This window comes from Hemicordylus capensis, chromosome 2 (assembly GCF_027244095.1).
Source record: "Hemicordylus capensis ecotype Gifberg chromosome 2, rHemCap1.1.pri, whole genome shotgun sequence".
Classification (NCBI taxonomy): Eukaryota; Metazoa; Chordata; class Lepidosauria; order Squamata; family Cordylidae; genus Hemicordylus; species Hemicordylus capensis.
Genome location: NC_069658.1, coordinates 427,791,983 through 427,812,652, shown reverse-complemented (window position 1 = coordinate 427,812,652; position 20,670 = coordinate 427,791,983). Strand labels below are relative to the sequence as shown.

The following is a 20,670-nucleotide window of genomic DNA, read 5'->3' as shown; positions in this document are numbered from 1 at the left end:
TTGACTAGATACGCCCTGGGTTTGATCCAGCAGGCCTGTTCTTATGTTCTTATTTCCCACTTCCTGGTTTGGTTTCCAAAATTAATTAATTTCTTAAAATTAAGCTGGCTGTAAAAGCAACCCTCTAATCTTTCCCTTAGCACACCATATAATTAAGTCATACAATCTTCCGTAAAGCTGCTGTAAGGGAAGCAGAACTCAAAACAGCTAAGTCTGTCCTTTGGCCAAACCCAGCCTGAGCCAGCTCAACCCTTCTCTGAGCCAGAGAAGAGCCTGCTCCCAACTGCTATCCCCAGCACAGCATCCCTCCAGTGGCTGTTGCTGGTGTGTATCTTATGTTTCTTTTTTAGATTGTATGCTTTTTGGAGACAGGGGGGCTAGTTGGTTAGATATTTATTTATATCTATGTAAACCGCTTTGGGAACTTTTGTTGAAATGAGTTACTCTTCCATCTCAGCATCCTTAATGCCCAAACTAATTCAGAGTGTGGGGGTGGGGTAGGGTGGGGGCGTGGAAGTGCAGCTTCTTTGAACCAAAAATAGAAATATCAGGTGTGATATACATCAAGGAATTCCAGTGCGTTGTCTGTTGTGGCTTGTAGTAAGGGTAGACAGCTGTCTACCTGCAAGTTGACATAACAGAGTTTGGCCCTTATGCTGTGCTTCTTCCTTTTCTCCCCTGAAGCTTTTAGCCATGTGGCTCTACCTGGCTACCTTAGTGGGGCTTTACTTCTTTCGCCGATGGTACCGGGAGAGACAGACTGTGGACAAGCAGACAGAGAAATACGTCTTCATCACTGGCTGCGACACTGGCTTAGGCAACCAGCTGGCCAGGCAGCTGGATTTGAAGGGCCTGCGGGTGCTGGCAGCTTGCTTTACTGAGAAGGGGGCAGAGCAACTGGAAAAGGCATCATCACAGCGCCTGAAAACCATCCTGCTGGATATTACCAGTCCTGACAGCGTTGCCAAAGCCACCCAGTGGGTGAAGGAGCAAGTGAGGAGCAAAGGTACAGCTCACATAGGGAAGTTCTGTTGCTGTGGATTTTTGTAAGTGGTTGTTACAGGCAGGGTGAGGCTGTTTCTGAAAGCAGCAGCCCAGCAGCTCCCTCTGCTTTTCACCCTTAGTGATATTTAGTAACACAAAAGGTAACAAGGATGGCATTTATGTAACTTCCTCCCCTCCCACAGTGAATTGTAGGTTCAGGGAAGGCAAATGTGAGCTACATGTGGCGTATGATGGTTCACACAGGAAGCACATGCTACATGAGCACAGCTGGGAAACTTTTGTCGTCCTCTGCATGCCATTGGATCCCCTGTTCTCTGTGGATAAAGACAGCCATCTCCACCCTAGTTCAGGGAACCTAGCTACCACAGCATGAGCTGCATTCATTAGCCTGGACCATTCAGGCAGGAAAGTGCCTCTGAACATATGCAGAGAGAATTTCCTTCACTACTGAATAGTGAGGTGTCTCCCACCCATCCCCACTTCAGGAATCATATTCTAGGGATGTGCAAACTGGTTCGAACTAAAACCGGTTCGAATTCAAACCAGGGTGGTTCGATGATTCAAATTTAAACCAAACCATCCATCAGGTTCGAGCTGCAGGTTCGAATTTGAACCAAACTGGGGGTGGTTTGCTTTGAACCATTTTGAACCAGTTTGAACCTCTAAAACTGGGTGGGGTGGTAGCTGGCACCCATGGGTACCTGCCACCCAAACCCCAAAGCAATCGGACACTCGTACGATTTTTAATGAATTTTTGAATTTTATTTTTATTTTTCTCTCATAGGGTATAATGGAACTCAAACCAGCCCATGATTCCCTATTGTGGAGCACCCATGGGTGCCAACAACCACCCAAACCTCAAAGCAATCTGACACTTCTATGATTTTTATGAATATTTGAAATATTTCAAATTATTTTTCTCATAGGGTATAATGGGACCAGAACCGGTTCAAAATGGTTGAAATTTGAACCGAACCCGGGGGGGGGGGGGGTGTTGAGCAAAACCAAAACTGAACCACCCCCTCCTGGTTCGAACCTGGTTCGAATTTGAACCAAATTGGGCAAACCGGTTTTGTGAACATCCCTTTCATATTCACCAAACCCCTTCCATCTGGGCCTTTATTTGTGCATAGATTTGGCTGCTCTGAACAAGTAAAATCAATGCACTCTTTTACCATTCTTTCACTAGCCCAACTATATATTGAACAGAAGGCTTTAAACACAGGGCTTCTACCCTAAATCTACTTCAGAGGAGTCTGTGTGTTCACACACCAGACAAACTTACCCCTTCAAAGTTCCTTCAAAGTTCTTGGACCCACTCCACATACAAATCGGGCTTTGTGATGCAAATTCTAGCTTATCTTGACGTATTTCCGGATTTTAAAAATGCTGGTTTTAAGCCTCTTTTTGAGGGGCACTGACATAGAATCATTAGCATGATAAGAGGGATGTTTTCTTTACAAAGGCAGATATTGCTCTTTAGGAAGCTCTCAGCCCCCCGCCCCCCAACATTGGCTAGAAGGAGAATACAGAGCATGCCATGTGAACTTGTTTCAAAACAAAATCTGAGAGCTGAGGAGAGGGGCTGCTTCCCTCAATGCTGCAAGTGTAGTTTAGAGAGGCTTTGCTCAACATTTATCCTGAAGAATGAAGCCGTGTACGAATAACTCCCAGGGTAGTTAAGCAGTATGTAAAGTAAAGGTAAAGTTGTGCCATGGAGTCTGTGTCGACTCCTGGCACCCACAGAGCCATGTGGTTTTCTTGGTAGAATACAGGAGGGGTTTACCATTGCCTCCTCTCGCGCAATATGAGATGATGCCTTTCAGCATCTTCCTATATTGGTGCTGCCTGATAGAGGTGTTCAGCATAGTCTGGGAAACATACCAGCATGGATCCAAACCAGCAACCTCTTGCTCCCTAGGCAAGTTACTTCCCCGCTGTGCCATTAGGTGGCTTTAAGCAACAAGTATCTACAGCTAACACAAATCAGAGCAGAAAAAGTGCAAGTGTGGCAAAATAATCTTCATTAGGATAAATGTTCACAATGTGGAATGCGAGCTTTTGAGTTCTGTCTCTTTCCCCATGTTTAGTTACATTCAGCCCATGGAAACAGCTCTGTGTTTCTAGGAGAGGATACAGCATTTAGCCCAGGGAACAGTCTTTCAGCCTTAAAATGACAGTAGAAAAAGATATTGCAGACTAATTAAGAGCAATGTGTTATTTATTAAATTATATAAAAATGTCTCAATTCAGCCTTTCGTCTAGGCAATTCTCCAAAACTGTTTACTTAATGTATGAACCAGATCACACTTTCATAAAGTGATAAAAACAGTACAATATTCATTGCTACACAAACTATCAAATTGTCATTACATTTAGGCCAGGCTGCACAACGCTGACCCTCTAGCTGTTGCTGAACAACAACTCTCATCATTCCCAGCCACAGTGGTCAATAGTCAGGGATAATGGGAGTTCTAGTCCAACATGTGCAGACCTGAAGTTGTACAATGCTGGCCCAAAGAAGCAAAGTATGAGCCTATTCAGGTCTACTTAAGAGTAAGTCCAGTTTCCATAGGTTTAACTCCTAGTGGCCTGTTCGTATATTGTTTTATTTATACTCCCATTCAGGAGTAGGATTAATATCTACTCACTCTTCACCGCCACTATCCTTGCTGTAGCAAAGAAGTCAAATCAGGAGATTCTACACTTTTAGAAAACAGGCTCCCTGTTTTAGTCTGGGAGGCTCACTGTTTTATAGCTGCTTCTCTCATAAAGTAACCTTATATAGATTTAACTAAGAGTTTATTCAGAAATAACTCTATTTTCTCCCCCTCCTTTCCCTCCCTTTTCCTTTCTGACTCCACCCCCCACGCTCTCGACAGGATCCCCACAGAGACAAACTTCTAATCAACAAAACATAAAAGACTGCTAGATAGAATGCAACATTCAACTTTGTTTAAACGTTTGGTCTTCCAGGATCAAAGGGATCCCATTTTGTTGTGGAAACTTACAGTTTAGGTGTTCACTTCTTTCCTACAGCAAAGGAGTGGGGAAGGGGACACAAGAGCTGGTCTGAGCATCAGGATTCTGGGACAGCGAGTGAAATGATGTCCAAATTGATTAACAGTGGTTCTGAAGCTTTTCTTTTCACTGATTATTTGGAAATGGTTGGGGTCCTGCATCCTGGCAAACCACTCAAACCTTTTCTTGCTTGGACTGGGGTGCCTCAGCAGAGCAGCAACTGAACATACACACTCCACAGGTGTTCAGCCACCACAGAAATTGGATTAGGCCAGCCCTGCCCACCTACAAACTTGTACTCACACAGAACACTGATAGTAAAAAGCTCGTCTTTCCTAGCCATTTTTTCTTCCTAATCATATATCTCCAATGGTAAAGTGTGCCGTTGAGTCGGTGTTGACTCCTGGAGACCACAGAGCTCTGTGGTTGTCTAGCCTTGCTTTTTTGGTGAAGAGGCACCAATTCTAGTTAGTAAGGACTATCGAAAGAGGAGGAGAACTCAGTGAGGTGGATCTCCTGCATCATGTCAAGCCAAACAGAGAGTTGAGGGAAGATTATCTCTGGGCACTCACTGATGTTTTTCTCCACAGGACTTTGGGGCTTAGTGAACAGTGCAGGAATAGCAATCCCAATAGCCCCCAATGAGTGGCTGACCAAGGATGACTTTTGGAGTGTGCTGGAGGTCAACCTGTTACGAACAATCAACGTGACGCTGCACATGCTGCCTCTAGTGAGGAAAGCCCTGGGAAGGATTGTCACTGTGACCAGCGCAGGAGGAAGGAAGGCTTTCAGCAGAGGTGGCTACAGCCCTTCCAAATTTGGGTTGGAAGCTTTTTCTGACAGTCTCAGGTAAGTAACTCACCTCCTTCTTCCCTCCTGCTGTTGCAGCTACTTAGAGATGGGGAAAGGGGACTGGCATTCGTCTCCCCACTCAGCTATTGCCATCTGTGTGGTGATAATGCAGCCCACATTCCCACCATTCCCTGTGCAACTCACATATGGGGATGCTGTCAGTATTTACCTCTACCCCCTAGCCCATTCAGGTATCACATTTAGGTTAGAGAACTGGGAACTGCAAAGACATCATAAGTATCATGAGCAGAAGTCAGAGGATGTTAGTTTTATAGTTTGACATGGGGCAATCTCTCAAATTCAAAATTAAGCTTTGTCAGCTACTGACCAAGGCTTTCATTGAAATCCCAGGATGTAAAAATGCTGCCTTCCAAATGTTCAAATTATTTTTATAATTATTATTTTTTTAGGGACTATCAAAAGGGAAGGAGGCTTATGAGATAACCATGTCTGTGTCACATGGTAGGGTGCCCTTAAGAGGTGTGTTTTTATATCATTCCACAGTCTTGAGACGAGATGGCAGCTACTCAGCTTATTAACACTATCCACTTCCATATACTCACCGATTGTTGCAAGATCACTGTTTTGAAAGAAATGGAAAATAGGCTTCATTAAATCAATTTAGAGCTTGTTAGCCTTTGGATGGGTGGTATAGAAATGTAATAAATAATAAACTAGCTTGGCCAGGTGCAGAACATCTGTGCCTCTGGCCGGCCCACCCACTGCCGCTGCCTTTTTCTGCCCCCTCCCCGGCCACCTGGCTTTCTGGCCAGCCAGCTGACCAGCACGCTTCTCCCCCCACCCGCTTCTCCTCCCACCATGCTTTCAGGCTGACCGGCCAGCCGGCCCATTTCTTCTCCCTCGCCTTCTCCACCCCTCTGGTGCTTTATGGCTGGTGGGCTGGCCAGAAAGCCAGCTCGCCACCTCTTCCCGCCCAGCCGCCAACTCCCAGCAGCGGCCTCCTGCTCCTACCTGCTGGGCCGGGCCAGCCCACCTCCGCCTCCTGCTCCCGCTGGCTGGGACGGCCCACCTCCAGCTGGCATTCCTATTTTCTCCCCCGTCCCTGTTGCTATCCTATCCAGCAGCTGCTCGTGAACTCTCGCAAGAGCTGCCACGCATGGGACTAGCGACAGGTACACTTAAGAACATTATATATAAAGATAATAATAAATATTGATTACAGGAGAACCCCACTAATCACAGATCCAGCATCTGCGGTAATAGCCACCCAACTTCAGTATATGCCTGAAAAATCAGGCAATGAAAGGGTTAGACTTACATATCTGCAGGTTGGGGGTGGGCGGAAATGACCTCCGAGGCCATTTTTACTAAGGGAGCCATTTGCTGTCTTAAAAAAACAGAATTTTTCATGGGGGGGAACAGAAAAATCCAGTATTTGTGGGGCACTGCTGGACAGCTGGGAACACATAGAGCACAGTAGGGCACTTTCCCCCTGCAATTTCTCCCACTTTTTGCTCATTTTCCTTCTCTCTCTCTCTCTCTCTCTCTCTCTCTCTCTCTCTCTTGCTTGTTTTTTGTGGCTAGGGAACCTAACCCCCCCCCCAATTCCCATAGTTCTAATGCCCTATTATCCATGGTTTCACTATCTGCACACACACACACGCGTGCGCGCATGCACACACACGGAATGGAACCCCTGCAGATAACAGGTTCTCCTGTACTCAATAACTGTAAATGATGTGAACATTAATAATGAGGTCAGAATGTCACTCAGTACATTTTTCATTGTCAAACTGCACTAACTGTTCTGCCCTCCAAGCTGCATCCTGGGACATCCTTAGGACACAATTTGATGTGACAGGAAGATATCAGCCATGAATATCTTCTAATATCTTAGAATATCTTAGAATATATTCTATTCTATTCTATTCTATTCTATTATTTTATTTTATTTTATAAGATATGGAGATGGAGAGGAGAGGTGGTCTGGAGAGGAGAGCTGGTCTTGTGGTAGCAAGCATGCCTTGTCCCCTTAGCTAAGCAGGGTCAGCCCCAGTTGCATATGAAAGGGAGACTAGAAGTGTGAGCACTGTGAGATCTTCCCCTCAGGAGATGGAGCCACTCTGGGAAGAGCAGAAGGTTCCAAGTTCCCTCCCTGGCTCCTCCAAGATAGGGCTGAGAGAGATTCCTGCCTGCAACCTTGGAGAAGCCGCTGCCAGTCTGTGAAGGCAATACTGAGCTAGATAGACCAATGGTCTGACTTAGTATATGGCAGTTTCCTATGTTCCTATATTATTGTTTTTTAAAAAAAAAAACAACCAGAAACTGGGGCAGAGTATTTGGACTGATACCATGGTGCTAAGGGACGGGTTGTTAACTCTTTCTGTTGGGCTGTTTTCCCCATCCAAATCTCTCTCTCTCTCTCTCTCTCTCTCTCTCTCTCTCTCTCTCTCTCTCTCACACACACACACACACACACACACACACACACACACACACACACACACCCCTCTGCTATTTGCCCTGCAGAGCTGTGCTGCTCTCCCAAGAGAGGTACAGCTTATTGTCAAGTTTACCAGCTCACTACCACTTGAGGTACTTTCATCCATTATCACACAGGAGCATGCTCCTTCATCTCCCAGGTGTAGAGACTGCACCCAACTATATCCTGTGAGATTAGGTTGTGCGGAGAATATAAACTTAGGGATTGAATTCTTTTGAACCACACTGGATGGCAACAATATATGAAAATAAGTCCTAAATATTTGTTCTTTCGCCATTTATTTTCACTCTAGGCGTGAACTATGTATTTTTGTAGTCAAAGTCAGCATCGTTGAGCCAGGGTTTTTTAACACAGGAATGAATAAAAGGGAAAAGGAAGTGATGCAGAGCCTGTGGGGCAAGCTGCCAATTGAGACCAAAGCAATCTACGGGCAGCAGTATTGGGACACCTGTGAGTCAAAAACAGCTGGGAATTGATTGTCCTGGAGGGTGGGAAGAGGATAAAAGGAAGGCTGCCAAACGGACGAGGAGGTCTTTCACACGACCTCTGGCAGCCGCTGCAGGGAAGCAGGATCTCTCTCGTCTTACCCGGCAGACAAGCAGTGGCCGCCCTCCATTCAGCCATGTCGCACCCTCCATACTGCACACTCCGCCCCACCATGCACCCACACAAGCGGCAGCAGAAGCTGGGAGTGGGAAGACTTCTCCACTCCTGCACTCCAGTTTCCCCCCACACGACGAGTATGGCGGCTGCTCTCGTTAGGCTGCTCTTCACATGGCTCCTCCTCCCCCACTCCAGCTCACTTCCAGAAATTGTGGCAGGCCAGGGGGAAGCCATTTAACCCAGTGGTGATTGCCCAGACGATTGCCGTTCGAGGTTAAGCAAGCCATAGGTTCACTTAACTCTGGCTACATGCCGGGTTATAAACTCAGGCTTGGCGCGGGGGCAGCACTGGACTCAATCCCTGCACTTCACACACACAGCCTAGGCCAGGCTGGGCTGCCCTAGCCTGGGCTAGGCTGCACATGTGAGCAGCCTCAAGTTTTCAGTGGTGCAACCAGATATAATGTGCTCTGTCTGATAGCCATGATTTTGATCTGAAAATCAACTCCAGATTAGGGATGTGCATAGAACCGGTTCACCCGGTTCAGTTTGAATTCGAGCCAGGTTCGAACCAGGGTGTGGTGGTTTGATTTTGGTTCAAATCAAACCACTCCCTGGTTTGGTTCGAATTCGAACTGGTTTCGAACAGGCTCAAACTGGTTTGAACTGGTTTGAACTTCAAAAAGTAGGTAGGGTGGTAGGCACCCTTGGGTCCCAACTACCACCAAACCTCAGAGTGATTGGACCTTCCTATGATTTTATATGAATTTTTAAAATATTTTCCATTTTTGCCCATAACTCCCTATGCAGAGCACTTAGAGGCAAAAGGCTGGGGTGGGTGTTAGGCACCCATGGGTGTCCCCCACCCCAAAATTCCCAAGGCAATTGGTTGCTCCTAGTATTAATGGTGATTTGGGGGGGGATTCCCATTGGATATAATGGAATATGTGTCAGTGGGTGAAAGGTTAAGCCAGCAATCCCTATGAGAGATATTTCTTTAATGCCTTAAAAAAATCCAAACCCCCCCCCATCACTCCTATCAATCTGGGGATGCCTGGGAGGTACTGAAGCCATTTTTGTCATGGCCCCAGACCCACTTTGGGGGTGCTGCCACCCCACAGAGGCAGGTTCAGGGGGTTGCCCCAAATCCTCATTATATCCAATCGGAATTTTTTCCCCAAAAAACATTCACCATCAATACTAGGGGCACCCATCAATTGCCATCCCAGCTTTTTTGCCCCATCTGGGCACCCTAAGGGGTCCAGGCAGGCCAGGGGACCAATCCAATCCAAACCAAGCACAGACTACTAGCAACTACTACTACTACTACTAGTGCTACACCACCAACATCACACACCACAGCATGAGCATAGCACACAGCCAACAGTAGCTGCTGCTGCCCACACAAGCCAACAAGACCTAACTAGATGGTGGTGCATGGCAGTAGTAGCCAACCCGTGTGATGACGCAACTGCAAGGGGAGGGCACATAATTACAGGCAGGAGGCAATTCTAACACAGATAGAAAGTTAACATTAAGAAGCACCAGTGTGTCTACATAGTGCAGTGCAGCTGAGCTAAGTGTGATGAGTTAGAGCAGAGCATTGAGCATTGGCAATGGCAACACTCACCTGCTGGTTCAGTAGTTCTCTACTAGTAGTTCTCTTGTCCACAGTGTCTTCATCTCTTTGTGTGTGCAGTGCATGCCTTTTGCCTTGCTTGGGGAAAGAAATGGCTCTGGTCCACCACATCTTTGCTCTAGGACACAGAGGCCCAAGGCAGTTGGTGACACCAGTGTGAATGCATGTGTGTTTGTGTTTGCTTGGCCAGGTGTTTTGTGTGTGTGTGTGTGTGTGTGTGTGTGTGTGTGTGTGTGTGTGTGCGTGCTGCTAGCTAAGAGGGGGGGAGGGAGGGGGGAGGGAGGGGAGAAGGGGGAGGGGGAGAGGGATGTTCCAGAGGGGACTGAAGGGGGAGGAGGGCCTGGCTCAGAGTTGGTCGTATGCCACATATATGCACACACATGATGTGTGTGCTTCGGTGGGAGACCAGTTCTCATCAGCTTGCCAGACCAGGGGCAGGAGGTTGTGGAAGGGAGGATGGAAGGGTGATGAAGAGTATGGAGGGAGGGATGAGGGGGGGAAGGGAGGGTTGGGGGGGAATATAGACACAGACAGACAGACAGACAGACACTAGCGCACACTAGCAAGCATCCACACACAGAGACAGTGCTAACATCTACCCACACAGACAGACACAACAGAAACAGCCACACACACACCTTTCTATCCAGACAAGCACAAGCACAGACACACAGACCCAATTCCCTCCCCTCCCCCCAAAGAACCCAGACAATCAAATCAATCATCAATATGTTGTGTGGACAGATTGATTTCTATTATGATTTGGGGTTTTTTTGCCATCAGACAACACATCAACAGTAACCATAATCAACAACATAAGAATTCATTCAGCAACCATTAAAAAGACATTAAACACATTTTTAATGAAAACCAACCCCACACATGGTTTCTTTGGTAACATATTTTTGAAAATCAATCCTTTTTGGAGTCATCTATTACTTCCTTTGTTTACCAGTATGATTTTCAATATTTTTGGGAGGTTGATTAACATAACAGTTTTTTAAAAAATTATTTAAATCTTTATTTACATCTTTATTTACATCTTTATTTATATTTTTACAGAACGTGTACCCACCGCTGCCACTGATAGTCTAGTATTATTCTGGGGCAGTGCTACTTTGAGGTGTGTGTGCCGTGCCCACGCCAGGTACCCAAATGCTTACAGGTGGAGATAAGGGCTTGTGGTCAGCATCAGGTTTCTTTTTACTTGGGCGTGGGCGTTGTATAAACGTTTGGCCAGTGACAGCACTAGTTGTCGTGTGGGCACTGCACACTGCGACGGGCTGGCACGGCTCAGCATCTGTCACGTCAGCTCAGCTAGAGGTGGAAGGGGGGAGGGGAGGGGGGAGCACAGAGGATGAGCCAGGCAAGTGACTAACCATGGGGCAACCACGGTAATCACTCACCCAGCTCAACCTCCAGCTCGGGGTAGCCCAGAAGGGGGAGGTTGATCTTGAGAAAGACCAACTGCTCCACCAGACCAGTGTCCAAGTGGGAGCGAGAGGGTGTCACCACGTCCCCGGCACGTGAGAACACCCTCTCGCTCTGGACACTGGTTGGGGGGCAGGAGAGGAGATGCACAGCAACCACCGCCAGGTCTGGCCAGACTTGGCGGCGGGTTTCCCAGAACTGTGCGCAGTCCATCGAGCTGTCTTCCTCCACACGCTCCTCCAAATACTGGGCAATGCATTGCTCAGCACTGGAGGGCCTGGCAGATCGAGCCTCCCGCACACCAGGCAAGGCGCCAAGGCACACCCACTGAAACCATTAGGTGGATTTCGTGGCGGAAGCAAGTGGCTGCTGCATTGGTGCTGCCTGGGATGCCACACTGCTGGACTGGGAAGAGGAAGGGGAAGCTGACACTGGCTGGCCGCCCACTACACTGCTGCTGCTGGGTGCGGGTCGGGCAAGGGGGGTTCACCCGCACCACTACCACCCTCCTGGTGTCTCCTGGTCCTAGCGATCTCCTCCTCCTTCACCTTCTGGACCAGGAGGTCCATCTACCCAGGCAAGTCGCCAGCATGAGCTACATTGACCTTGATGGCTGGGTTGCAGAGACAAACGAGGACATACTCCTCCCTGCTTCCCAACTCACCAACTAGCCACTTGGCCACCTCAGACTTCAGCCTTCCAGCCAGAGCACGACCCTCTGGCGTGGTCAGAGAAGCCTGGAGTTCGCCCATCAGCTTCTCCAGACCCAGAGCTGTGGGCAGCGCCTGGCTCAAGGGAGTGATGTCGCCACACAAGCCCTTCGTGGCAAGCTGGAAGGGCTTGAGTGCCGACACCACCTTGGACATCTGCTTCCACTCAGCATTAGAGAGGTTGCAGACGGCCAAGGACTCGTCCCTCACCAGGGACGAGGCGCTGGAACAGGAGGAAGGTGGAGTTCCACGGCATCTCTACATCCATAGGGATGAGATGGTGAGGAAGCCCAAGGTCATCCTGATTCTCGCAAAGCAGTCTCCTGGACTTCTCGCTGCGGTGGAAGTGGACGGCCAGCTTGCGAGCCTTCTCGACAAGCATGGCCGTGGCAGCAACAGCATCTGGGGGGGGGGGGCGCGCCTGGGCCTGGGACGCCTTCAGCTCCTTAAGGCCGAGGGCGTCCCTGACAGTCAGATGGAGCGTGTTTGCCATAAACCGTAGGTTCACACAGCCCATGACTGTCTCGACAGCGGCGGTAACATTGGATCCATTGTCAGTGACAATGAATCCCCTAGCGAGGTGTGGACACCCACCAATGCACTCCTCTATCTGGCAGTCGAGTACGGCCACCACCTCCTCCCTGGTGTGACTCGTGTCCATCGTCTCCATGTGCAGAATGGCCCACCTGTTCCGTAGTGCAGTAGGAGCTGTGCCGGACCCTGAAGCATCACCCAAGGAGGTCCCCTCACTCTATGGGCCCCACCAGTGGGCAGTGAGGGCCAGGAAAGCAGCGTGCATCCCACTGACACTGGTCCAGAGGTCAGTTGTGAAATGTATACTGGTGCCAGCCGGAGTCGCACGCAGCCCAGCTGACATGAGCTCCCTGCACCGAGGGTACAGGGAGGGGACCAGTTTCCGGCTGAACGTGGTCCTTGAGGGGGTGATGTAGTCGGGCGCAAGGTATTGGAGTATCCAGTGGAAGCCAGAGTTCTCAACCACCTGAAACGACTGGTCATCGGTGGAAATAATCTCCCCTATGAGGCGGGTGAGGTGATGATGGTCCACACGAACAGTCCGCTTGCTGCCCAACACCTGTGTCCACCGCGGGACTGGCAGTGTAGCCTGCTCTTTGGCTGGCACAGGCACACTGCCCTTGTCCGCCCTAGTGGCAGGTGCACCAGGCGCACTAGCGCTGCCAGCGTGGTCAAGGAGAGCTGGGTGGTGACGGTCCATGTGTTTCCACATGGGCATCATGCCCAGGTGCTTTGGATCTTTGCCACGATTGACTTGCACCCTGGAGTGGACACAGCGGGCATGGTTTGGGGCATTTTCAGGGATCTCAAAATGCTCCCAGACACCGCTGCCCTTGGCCTACCACGCCCTGGGCGCTGTCTTAGGCCTCTTGCTGCAGGGTGGCTGTAGTCTGGGGGGTGGGGCGGCCGCTGCTGCCTGCCCACTGCTGCCACCCAACCCCCTTCCACCCTGAGTGGAAGTGGAAGGGCCCGGCTCCACTGGCAGAGGAGAGGCAGGCCTCTCCACTACCTCAGCAGACCCTTCCTCATCTTCAGAGCCAGAGTGGTGGGACCCACCATTGCTGTACGCTGCCACGACTGCCCGGGCTTCATGGGGGGGGCCCTACTGAGTGGCAAAATGAGAGGGGGAAGGTCCCCAAGAGGGAGGGAGAACCTGGCTGCATCTCTGCCAGCCATAAGATCCTCCCTGCCCTCTGCCTGCTCTCCCGCACCAGCAGTCTTCTCCACCACCACTGGTGCTGCCCCAGGAGCACCTGGCAACGAGGGACTTGCCACAGCCCTAGTGCCTCTGCCAGCAGGAGGCTGGGGGAAATTTAGCCTGCGGACAAACCCCTCAGCTGGGGCAAAGAATTCTGCAATGGGGAGGACCGGGGTATCTTCAGGCTCGTCCCCGTGTCCTCTCCCTCTCTGCCCCACAACTGCAGACACAGCCCGCCCCCAGCCTCTCCCACCTCTGCCTGCAAACCTTCTGCGAAGCCTGGCCTGAACACAGCGCTTGCATTGCTCAGGCATGTTAAAAGGTGGGAGACTGGAGGAGAAAAGCCGGAAAGGGGCAAAAAAATAATTTTGAAGCGGGGAAGGGGCAAAAAAGGCCAATTGATTGGGAGGCGGGAGGGAACTTTTAGGGGGGAAAGCCAATTGGGGGGAAGGGAAGACATTTGGCAGTGGGAGGGAAAGGCCAATTGAGGTGAGGGGGAGGGGAACCTTTTGATTTAGGTTGGGGTGTTAGAAGCCAATTGGGGAGGGGTGTTTAAATTAGAAAAAAGGGTGGACCCCTGGGTTGGCACAGGAAATTACTAGGTGGAGTAGTTGCAGGGGGGAGTTTTTTTTTATTATGGTGAAAATGGGGGGGGGAGGGCACAGCACCTACTGGGGAGGGATGCAGTCAAAGCTGGGGGAACCTGAAAATCAAACGAAACTCTTCTTTAGTGAACAGTGTGGATTGGGTTGGGGGGGCAACAATTTAATTACTAAGGTACCTAGCCTATTTTAAAAGAACCTTTTAACAAAACCCACCCACTCCACCCAAAGCAAGCAAGCATACATACAATAGCATATCATATAATAACAATAACCCTGGAGGGGGGGTACCTGCAAAAACAAGAGACAACCTTCAAGCAACACAACAGTACATCTCAAAATATCCTTCCCCACGCCCAAATGCATTGAAAAATACAGGTGTCCCTATTTAAAGCCACCAAATAGGGAAGGGGACAACAAAAGGTGCACACACATGCGCACGTATACACTCACCCCTCTTCTTCCGGTCCTTCTCTTGCCGCACACTGCTGCTGGTCAGACGCGCAAACCAGCCACCCTGGGCTGGTACACAGACAAGGTGGCACAGGTGGTCAAGGATGGGTGGGAGAGGGTGGCACAGAGGGTGGCACAGGTGGTCAAGGATGGTTGGGAGAGGGGCAGAAATGAGGAGCCACTATTTGTGACTCAACTCACCCACCCCCAAGCAGCGACAAATAAAATGAAATACTTTTTTAAAAAAAAACCTGATGGCAGGGTGAGGTCGGTGGTGCTGTGGCTGCAGCTGTGGGAAGGGAAAGAACAAATGAAAGAAGGAAAGGAGACAGGAAGAGAGAGAGAGAGATAGCAGCACAAAGGGGGGGAGTGGGGGTGATGCAGCAGGGAGGGGAGATTCAGGGGGACAGCAGCAGCAGGCCCAAGAGGGCGGGGGTGGGGTGAGTGGGGGTATTACTGTAGTGGGGAGGGGTGTGTTGGGAGGAAGGGGGCAGCAGGAGTGGCGTGGGGGGGACGGGCCCCAAGGGGCACAAAAGTAACCAACAACAACAACAGAAACCCAGGAAAATTAATGAGCAGTAAAAGAAAGCAAGGTGTAAAAATCAAGGAAGACCACAACAACAGAACAAACAATGTAAAACTCTTCAATAATCTTAGGAATCAATCAAAGGAACAGAGCACACAGAAATTAGTAATGTTTTAAATGCAAAATCCTTAAGAAAACCAAGCTCAGGCAGGCAGGCAGCAGCAGAGGGTGGGTGGGTGAGTGAGGCAGGGGAATCTGGATGGGAGGGGGGATGGCAGGAGCAGGGGGCAGCAGGAGTGGTGTGGGGGGGGATCAGGCCCCAAGGGTCACAAGCAACAACAACAACAACAACAGAAACCCAGGAAAACTATGAGCAGCAAAAGAAAGAAAGATGTAAAAATCAAGGAAGATCACAACAGAACAAACAAAGTAAAACTCTTCAATAATCTTAGGAATCAATCAAAAGAATAGAGCACACAGAAATTAGTAATGTTTTAAATGCAGCAACCAAAAATCCTTAAGAAAACCAAGTTCAGGCAGGCAGCAGCAGAGAGTGGGTGAGTGAGTGGGGCATAGGAATCTGGATGGGATCGGGGATGGCAGGAGGAAGGGGGTAGCAGGAGTGGCGTGGGGGGTGGGCGGGCCCCAAGGGGCACAAAAGTAACCAACCACAAAAACAGAAACCCAGGAAAATTAATGAGCAGCAAAAGAAAGCAAGGTATAAAAATCAAGGAAGACCACAACAACAGAACAAACAAAATAAAACTCTTCAATAATCTTAGGAATCAATCAAAAGAACAGAGCACACAGAAATTAGTAATGTTTTAAATTGCAGCAACCAAAAATCCTTAAAAAAACCAAACTCGGGCAGGCAGCAGCAGAGGGTAGGTGGGTGAGTGGGGCAGGGGAATCTGGATGGGAGGGGAGGATGGCAGGAGGAAGGGGGCAGCAGGAGTGGTGTGGGGGGGAGGATCAGGCCCCAAGGGGCACAAGCAACAACAACAACAGAAATCCAGGAAAATTATGAGCAGCAAAAGAAAGCAAGGTGCAAAAATCAAGGAAGACCACAACAACAGAACAAACAAAGAACTCTTCAATAATCTTAGGAATGAATCAAAAGCACATAAAATTATTAATATTTTTACAGCAATCAAAAATCCTTTAAAAAACCAAGCCCAGGCAGGAGGGAGGGAGGGGGGCAGTGGGGGGAATCTGGATGGGAGGGGAGGATGGCAGGAGGAAGGGGGCAGCAGGAGCAGGCCCAGAAGAGGCACACAAAAATCAATAATTAAATCACAGCAATAAATATATAACAGCAGCAACAACAAGCAACAATAATCAGGAATCAATCAAAACAATATATAATCAATGAAAGAACAAAAAAACAAAAAAACCCAGGCAGCAGAAGAAAAACAGAGAGGTGAGTTGCAGAGGGGCAGATGTGTGGCACAGAAGGAGGAGGTCAAGGGAGACCAGGCCGGGCTGCAGGGCCTAGGCCCCAAGCCAGGGACTAGCCTGGCCTGGGAGGGGAGGGGATGGATCCAGGAGATGGGATGGCAGCAGGGAGGGAGGCAAGAACAACAAGAATTTTTTTTAAAAGCACACTTAAGGAAGAACAAAAGCAAGCAGAAATAAATCAGCACTGAGAAAAGGGATGAAGGGAGGGTAAAATAAAATTAATGAAATCAATGCAGATGTATGGAGGAGTGGGGGAGGGCCAAGGCCTAGGGCCCTGGCCAAATAATAAAGGAATGGAAGAATGCATGGATGAGGAGAACAACAGAACAACAATACTATGGGAAAAGAAGCTGTAAAGTAAGTAACACAAAGACAGACACAGGGCAGAGAGAATGGACAAAAGAAAGAGAAGGAGGACAGACACAGTCAAGGGACTCACACAGACAGACACCAGCGCACAGCAAGGTCCAGATGATGATCCCACAACTACAGCCAAAGAGAATTTTCCAGGCAAGAGGCTTGGCTTAAATAGGTTTGAAACTCCCTCCTTTGGGAGCCCCCACCTTTGCACTCCCCCCCCGCCCCGGCCAACAGGGTGCCAGCTCTCAAACAGTGGCACAGTCAACAGCCTACCAGAGCGCAAGACTCATTCTGGCCAATCAAAGGATCAATAGCCCAGCCAAGGCAATGTGTGAAAAACAGCCTTACAAAATGGAAGCCAGGAGCAAAAGTTCAAAAAAATGAGCCACAAAATGGAGAACAGACAATACAATACACAGAGACTCTATAAAGCCCTATGGTGCATCCGAACCAGTTCGAACCGGTTTGGATCGAACCGGTTCAGATTCAGTTCGAATTCAGACCAGTTGGGCTAAAAAAGAACCCGGTCTGGTTCAAATTTGAACCATCGAACCTGGCCAGTCCGAATTCGAACCGGTTCGCACATCCGTACTCCAGATTCTGTATCAAAGTTTTTCCATAATGGACAGGACAACTTTCAGCTGATATCATTATGCTCTCAATTTCTCATTCCTATCAATGACAGCTAATGTGGGATGGGGCCAATGATATGCTATGAAGTTGATATAATGGCCCTATTCAGCAGCAGTCTCCAATTCTTCACAGCCAGTACTTTTGCCCTAAGAACTCGATAGGTGCCAGCCTTGCCCAGATAGGTTCAGAAATATGTCATCAATACTTCCTCCCTCCTCAATTCTCAGAAGGATTTTGGATCAAAAGCCTCATTTCTGTCACATATGTTATCAGGACTGTACTCCCAGTCACTCACTCTCAGGTGGGGCTGATTTCTCTCATTCCGTTTTATTTTAACTCTTTCCTTTCATGTTGTTGTTTTCCTTGCCTATCTACAGTCATCAAGAACTTTGCTCATGACTTCCACCTGGCCACAGACTGCATGGAGCACGCACTGACCTCCTGCTACCCCCGCAGCCGTTATTCTGCAAGTTGGGATGCCAAATTTGTCATATCCTTTTCTTACTTGCCAGCCTCACTTGTGGACTACCTTGTGGCTCTTGGCCAGCCTAAGCTAGCCCAGACTGTTTTTTGATCAAAGACACAGCACACAAGGATATCTACAAGAATCAAACCACACTCTGCAAGAAACGTCAATTACTACATGTCTTGATGCTGGTTTTTGTTTTGCTTCGTTAAGTCATATGCCTCCCTTGCCAGGAGTCTGCAGACCTCTCTTTTCAGCAACCTTTCTGATCACGGACAGAGTTTTTGGGCCTTTGACATTCTTCTTCCTTCAAGATCCATCAACAGTTTTATATTGATTGAAATTGCACAGAGCTCTGAAAGGTATCTGGAAGTGGTGGGTCTTTCTGCTTTCTCCCAGATCTCTTTGCAAATTCAATTTCCTTTCATTGAAAGTTGAGATAACAGAACTGCTCTGAAATAAACAAAGGCCTTGTACAATTCTGCCAACATTCCAGCTAACCTGAGAACCTAGTTTAAGGGTTGGAATGCAGTGCAAGATACATGCTTAGGAATTGTTTCCATTTCTGACTTTGGGAATTTCAAACACCACTGGAAATTGTAGTTGTTTTAAATTTGAGGATCACCTGATGCATAGATTTAAATTACATAAAACAAAACCAACAAGTATTTCATTATTGCCTTTAGCTAATTTTTTGGCAGTCCTGAAGATATATGTTGGAATTAGGCCACCCACCCCCCGCCTTCCCTTTTTGGTCTCCCTGTTTGCCTTGCTAAGTTACTACTAACCAGGAGTTTTTCTGCCTTATCTTTTTCATATAATTTTTTGTTGGTGAAACTGAATAGTTTTTCTGCCTCAAAAATATTTTTCATTTCCATCAAGGTTTTATATCTATTCAACTCTTCTAAGATTTCATAATAAGCCACTTTATGGATTTTTTTCAGCTTTTTAATTTTTGAAAGCAGCTCAATTTTATTTTTGTTATTTCATTTATGGTTAGTTGGCAGCTTTGCATACATCCAGATGGCATGGTACACAGTCTGTATGAATCTCCTGCTGCAGGGTTTCCTCCTTTTTCTCCCAAATAGAGGCTCTGTGCTTTAACAATTGCATGACAGGCAGGCATTCAATAGATGCCATGTTTCCTGGCATGTTGAAAGAATGATTGGGAAAGTTGCAACTGTTTGTCCATTGTCCAGCTCTTAAATACACATGAGTAGTTATTAAATAATGTAGGTGTTCCCCATGAACACCTTTAAAGACGTATTTTGACCCTGGTAATAAATATGTGTTGATTCAGCTGGATTTATTGAGGAAAGATGGGTTCTACAGATTCAGAGATTTTTTAATGGGGAGGGCTTAAGTAATAGGGAACAGATTGAACATAAGATAAGTTATCAATTACCATGGTTATTTTGGTTTCAAATTAAATCTATTTTGAGTAATAAAGAGATAGTAAATACAGTAACTCAATCACTTACACATTTCTCTTATCAGGATCAGCCAAAAGGGAGTTTCCAAAATTTATACACTACTGTTACAATTAGAAATAGGGACACACACACACACCCCAAGAGCTTTGAAGGATATTTGGGAAATGGATTTGGGAAGTCCTATAGAAGAGCGTAAATGGCAATCATTATGGAAGTCTAGGGGATTCCTGACAGCTTCCATACAAGAGCTACAATGGAGGATTTTACATCGGTGGCATTTAACTCCAGTAAATTTAGCATATATTTCTCATAATTATTCTGCTCAGTGTTGGAGGGGTGTAAGCAAAATGGAACATTTTATCACATGTGGTGGTTTTGTGAAAAGGTGGTATGTTTTTGGCAAAAAATATTTGGAGAAATAAGTACTATAATGAGACAAAATGTGGAGTGTTCTCAAGAATTAGGGTTATTACATATATTTGTAGGGAATAATGCCAAGTTAAAAAATAAGGAACTTGTAACTTTTTTAATCTTGGCAGCGAAAACACTAATTGTTCAACAATGGAAATATTTGGATCAATTAACAATTAAGCAGTGGTATAATAAGGTGTGGTCAATTACGCTCTTAGAAAAGATCACTGACAAGATTAGATTAATGCAGGCTGTGAGAGCAGAATCACAGTTCCACCAAAATTGGGCAGATTATATTTATTATATTAACAGTACTAGATCTGATTTTGGATTTTCTTGTGATACCTGGAAAAGATTATTGTTAAATGTACTGTGTTATTATGTTACTGTTCTGTGTTATTATGTGAATATTGCAAATAAAAATTTAAAAAATGTAGGTGTACAGAACATTCCCCCAATAAGAAAATAGTTAATAGCTGTATTGATTATTGCTTTTAAGCTTCTAATCGCTTTACACTTGTGTTCGGCGAGGCTGGCTGTCCTTACCAACGAGGGCGAGGTGGTGAGGGGGGCCCAAGGCGATAGGGACGGGTGGCAGCCGGGGAGAGACGGAGGAAAGACTGCCAATGGGCAGGGACTCAGCTCCAGTGGAGGAGGAGCTGAGCCCTGATAAGACTGAAGGGGAGGCATGCAAGAATAACATCAGCAGCATGCCTCCTGAAGGGAGCGGGGCTGAGCAGGAGGAGGGAGAAGGGGGAGAGGCATTGGCAACAGCTGTAAGGGGTAATCACTCACAGGCAATAAAGAGGGGCATTGGCCCCATAATTGGGGGCAGGCAAGGCATAGCCTGTGAGGAGGCATACAAGGAGCC

The 20,670-nt window shown here is 47.7% G+C and overlaps 1 protein-coding gene across 1 annotated transcript; it reads left to right on the top strand.

Moving 5' to 3' along the window:
* Nucleotides 1-693: 693 nt before the first annotated feature.
* Nucleotides 694-18,063, top strand: LOC128344043 (17-beta-hydroxysteroid dehydrogenase type 6-like). Its single transcript, XM_053293476.1, has 4 exons — nt 694-1,006; nt 4,617-4,875; nt 7,635-7,792; nt 17,867-18,063. The coding sequence occupies exons 1-4, from the start codon at nt 694-696 to the stop codon at nt 18,061-18,063; spliced, it is 927 nt and encodes a 308-aa protein (XP_053149451.1).
* Nucleotides 18,064-20,670: the final 2,607 nt, after the last annotated feature.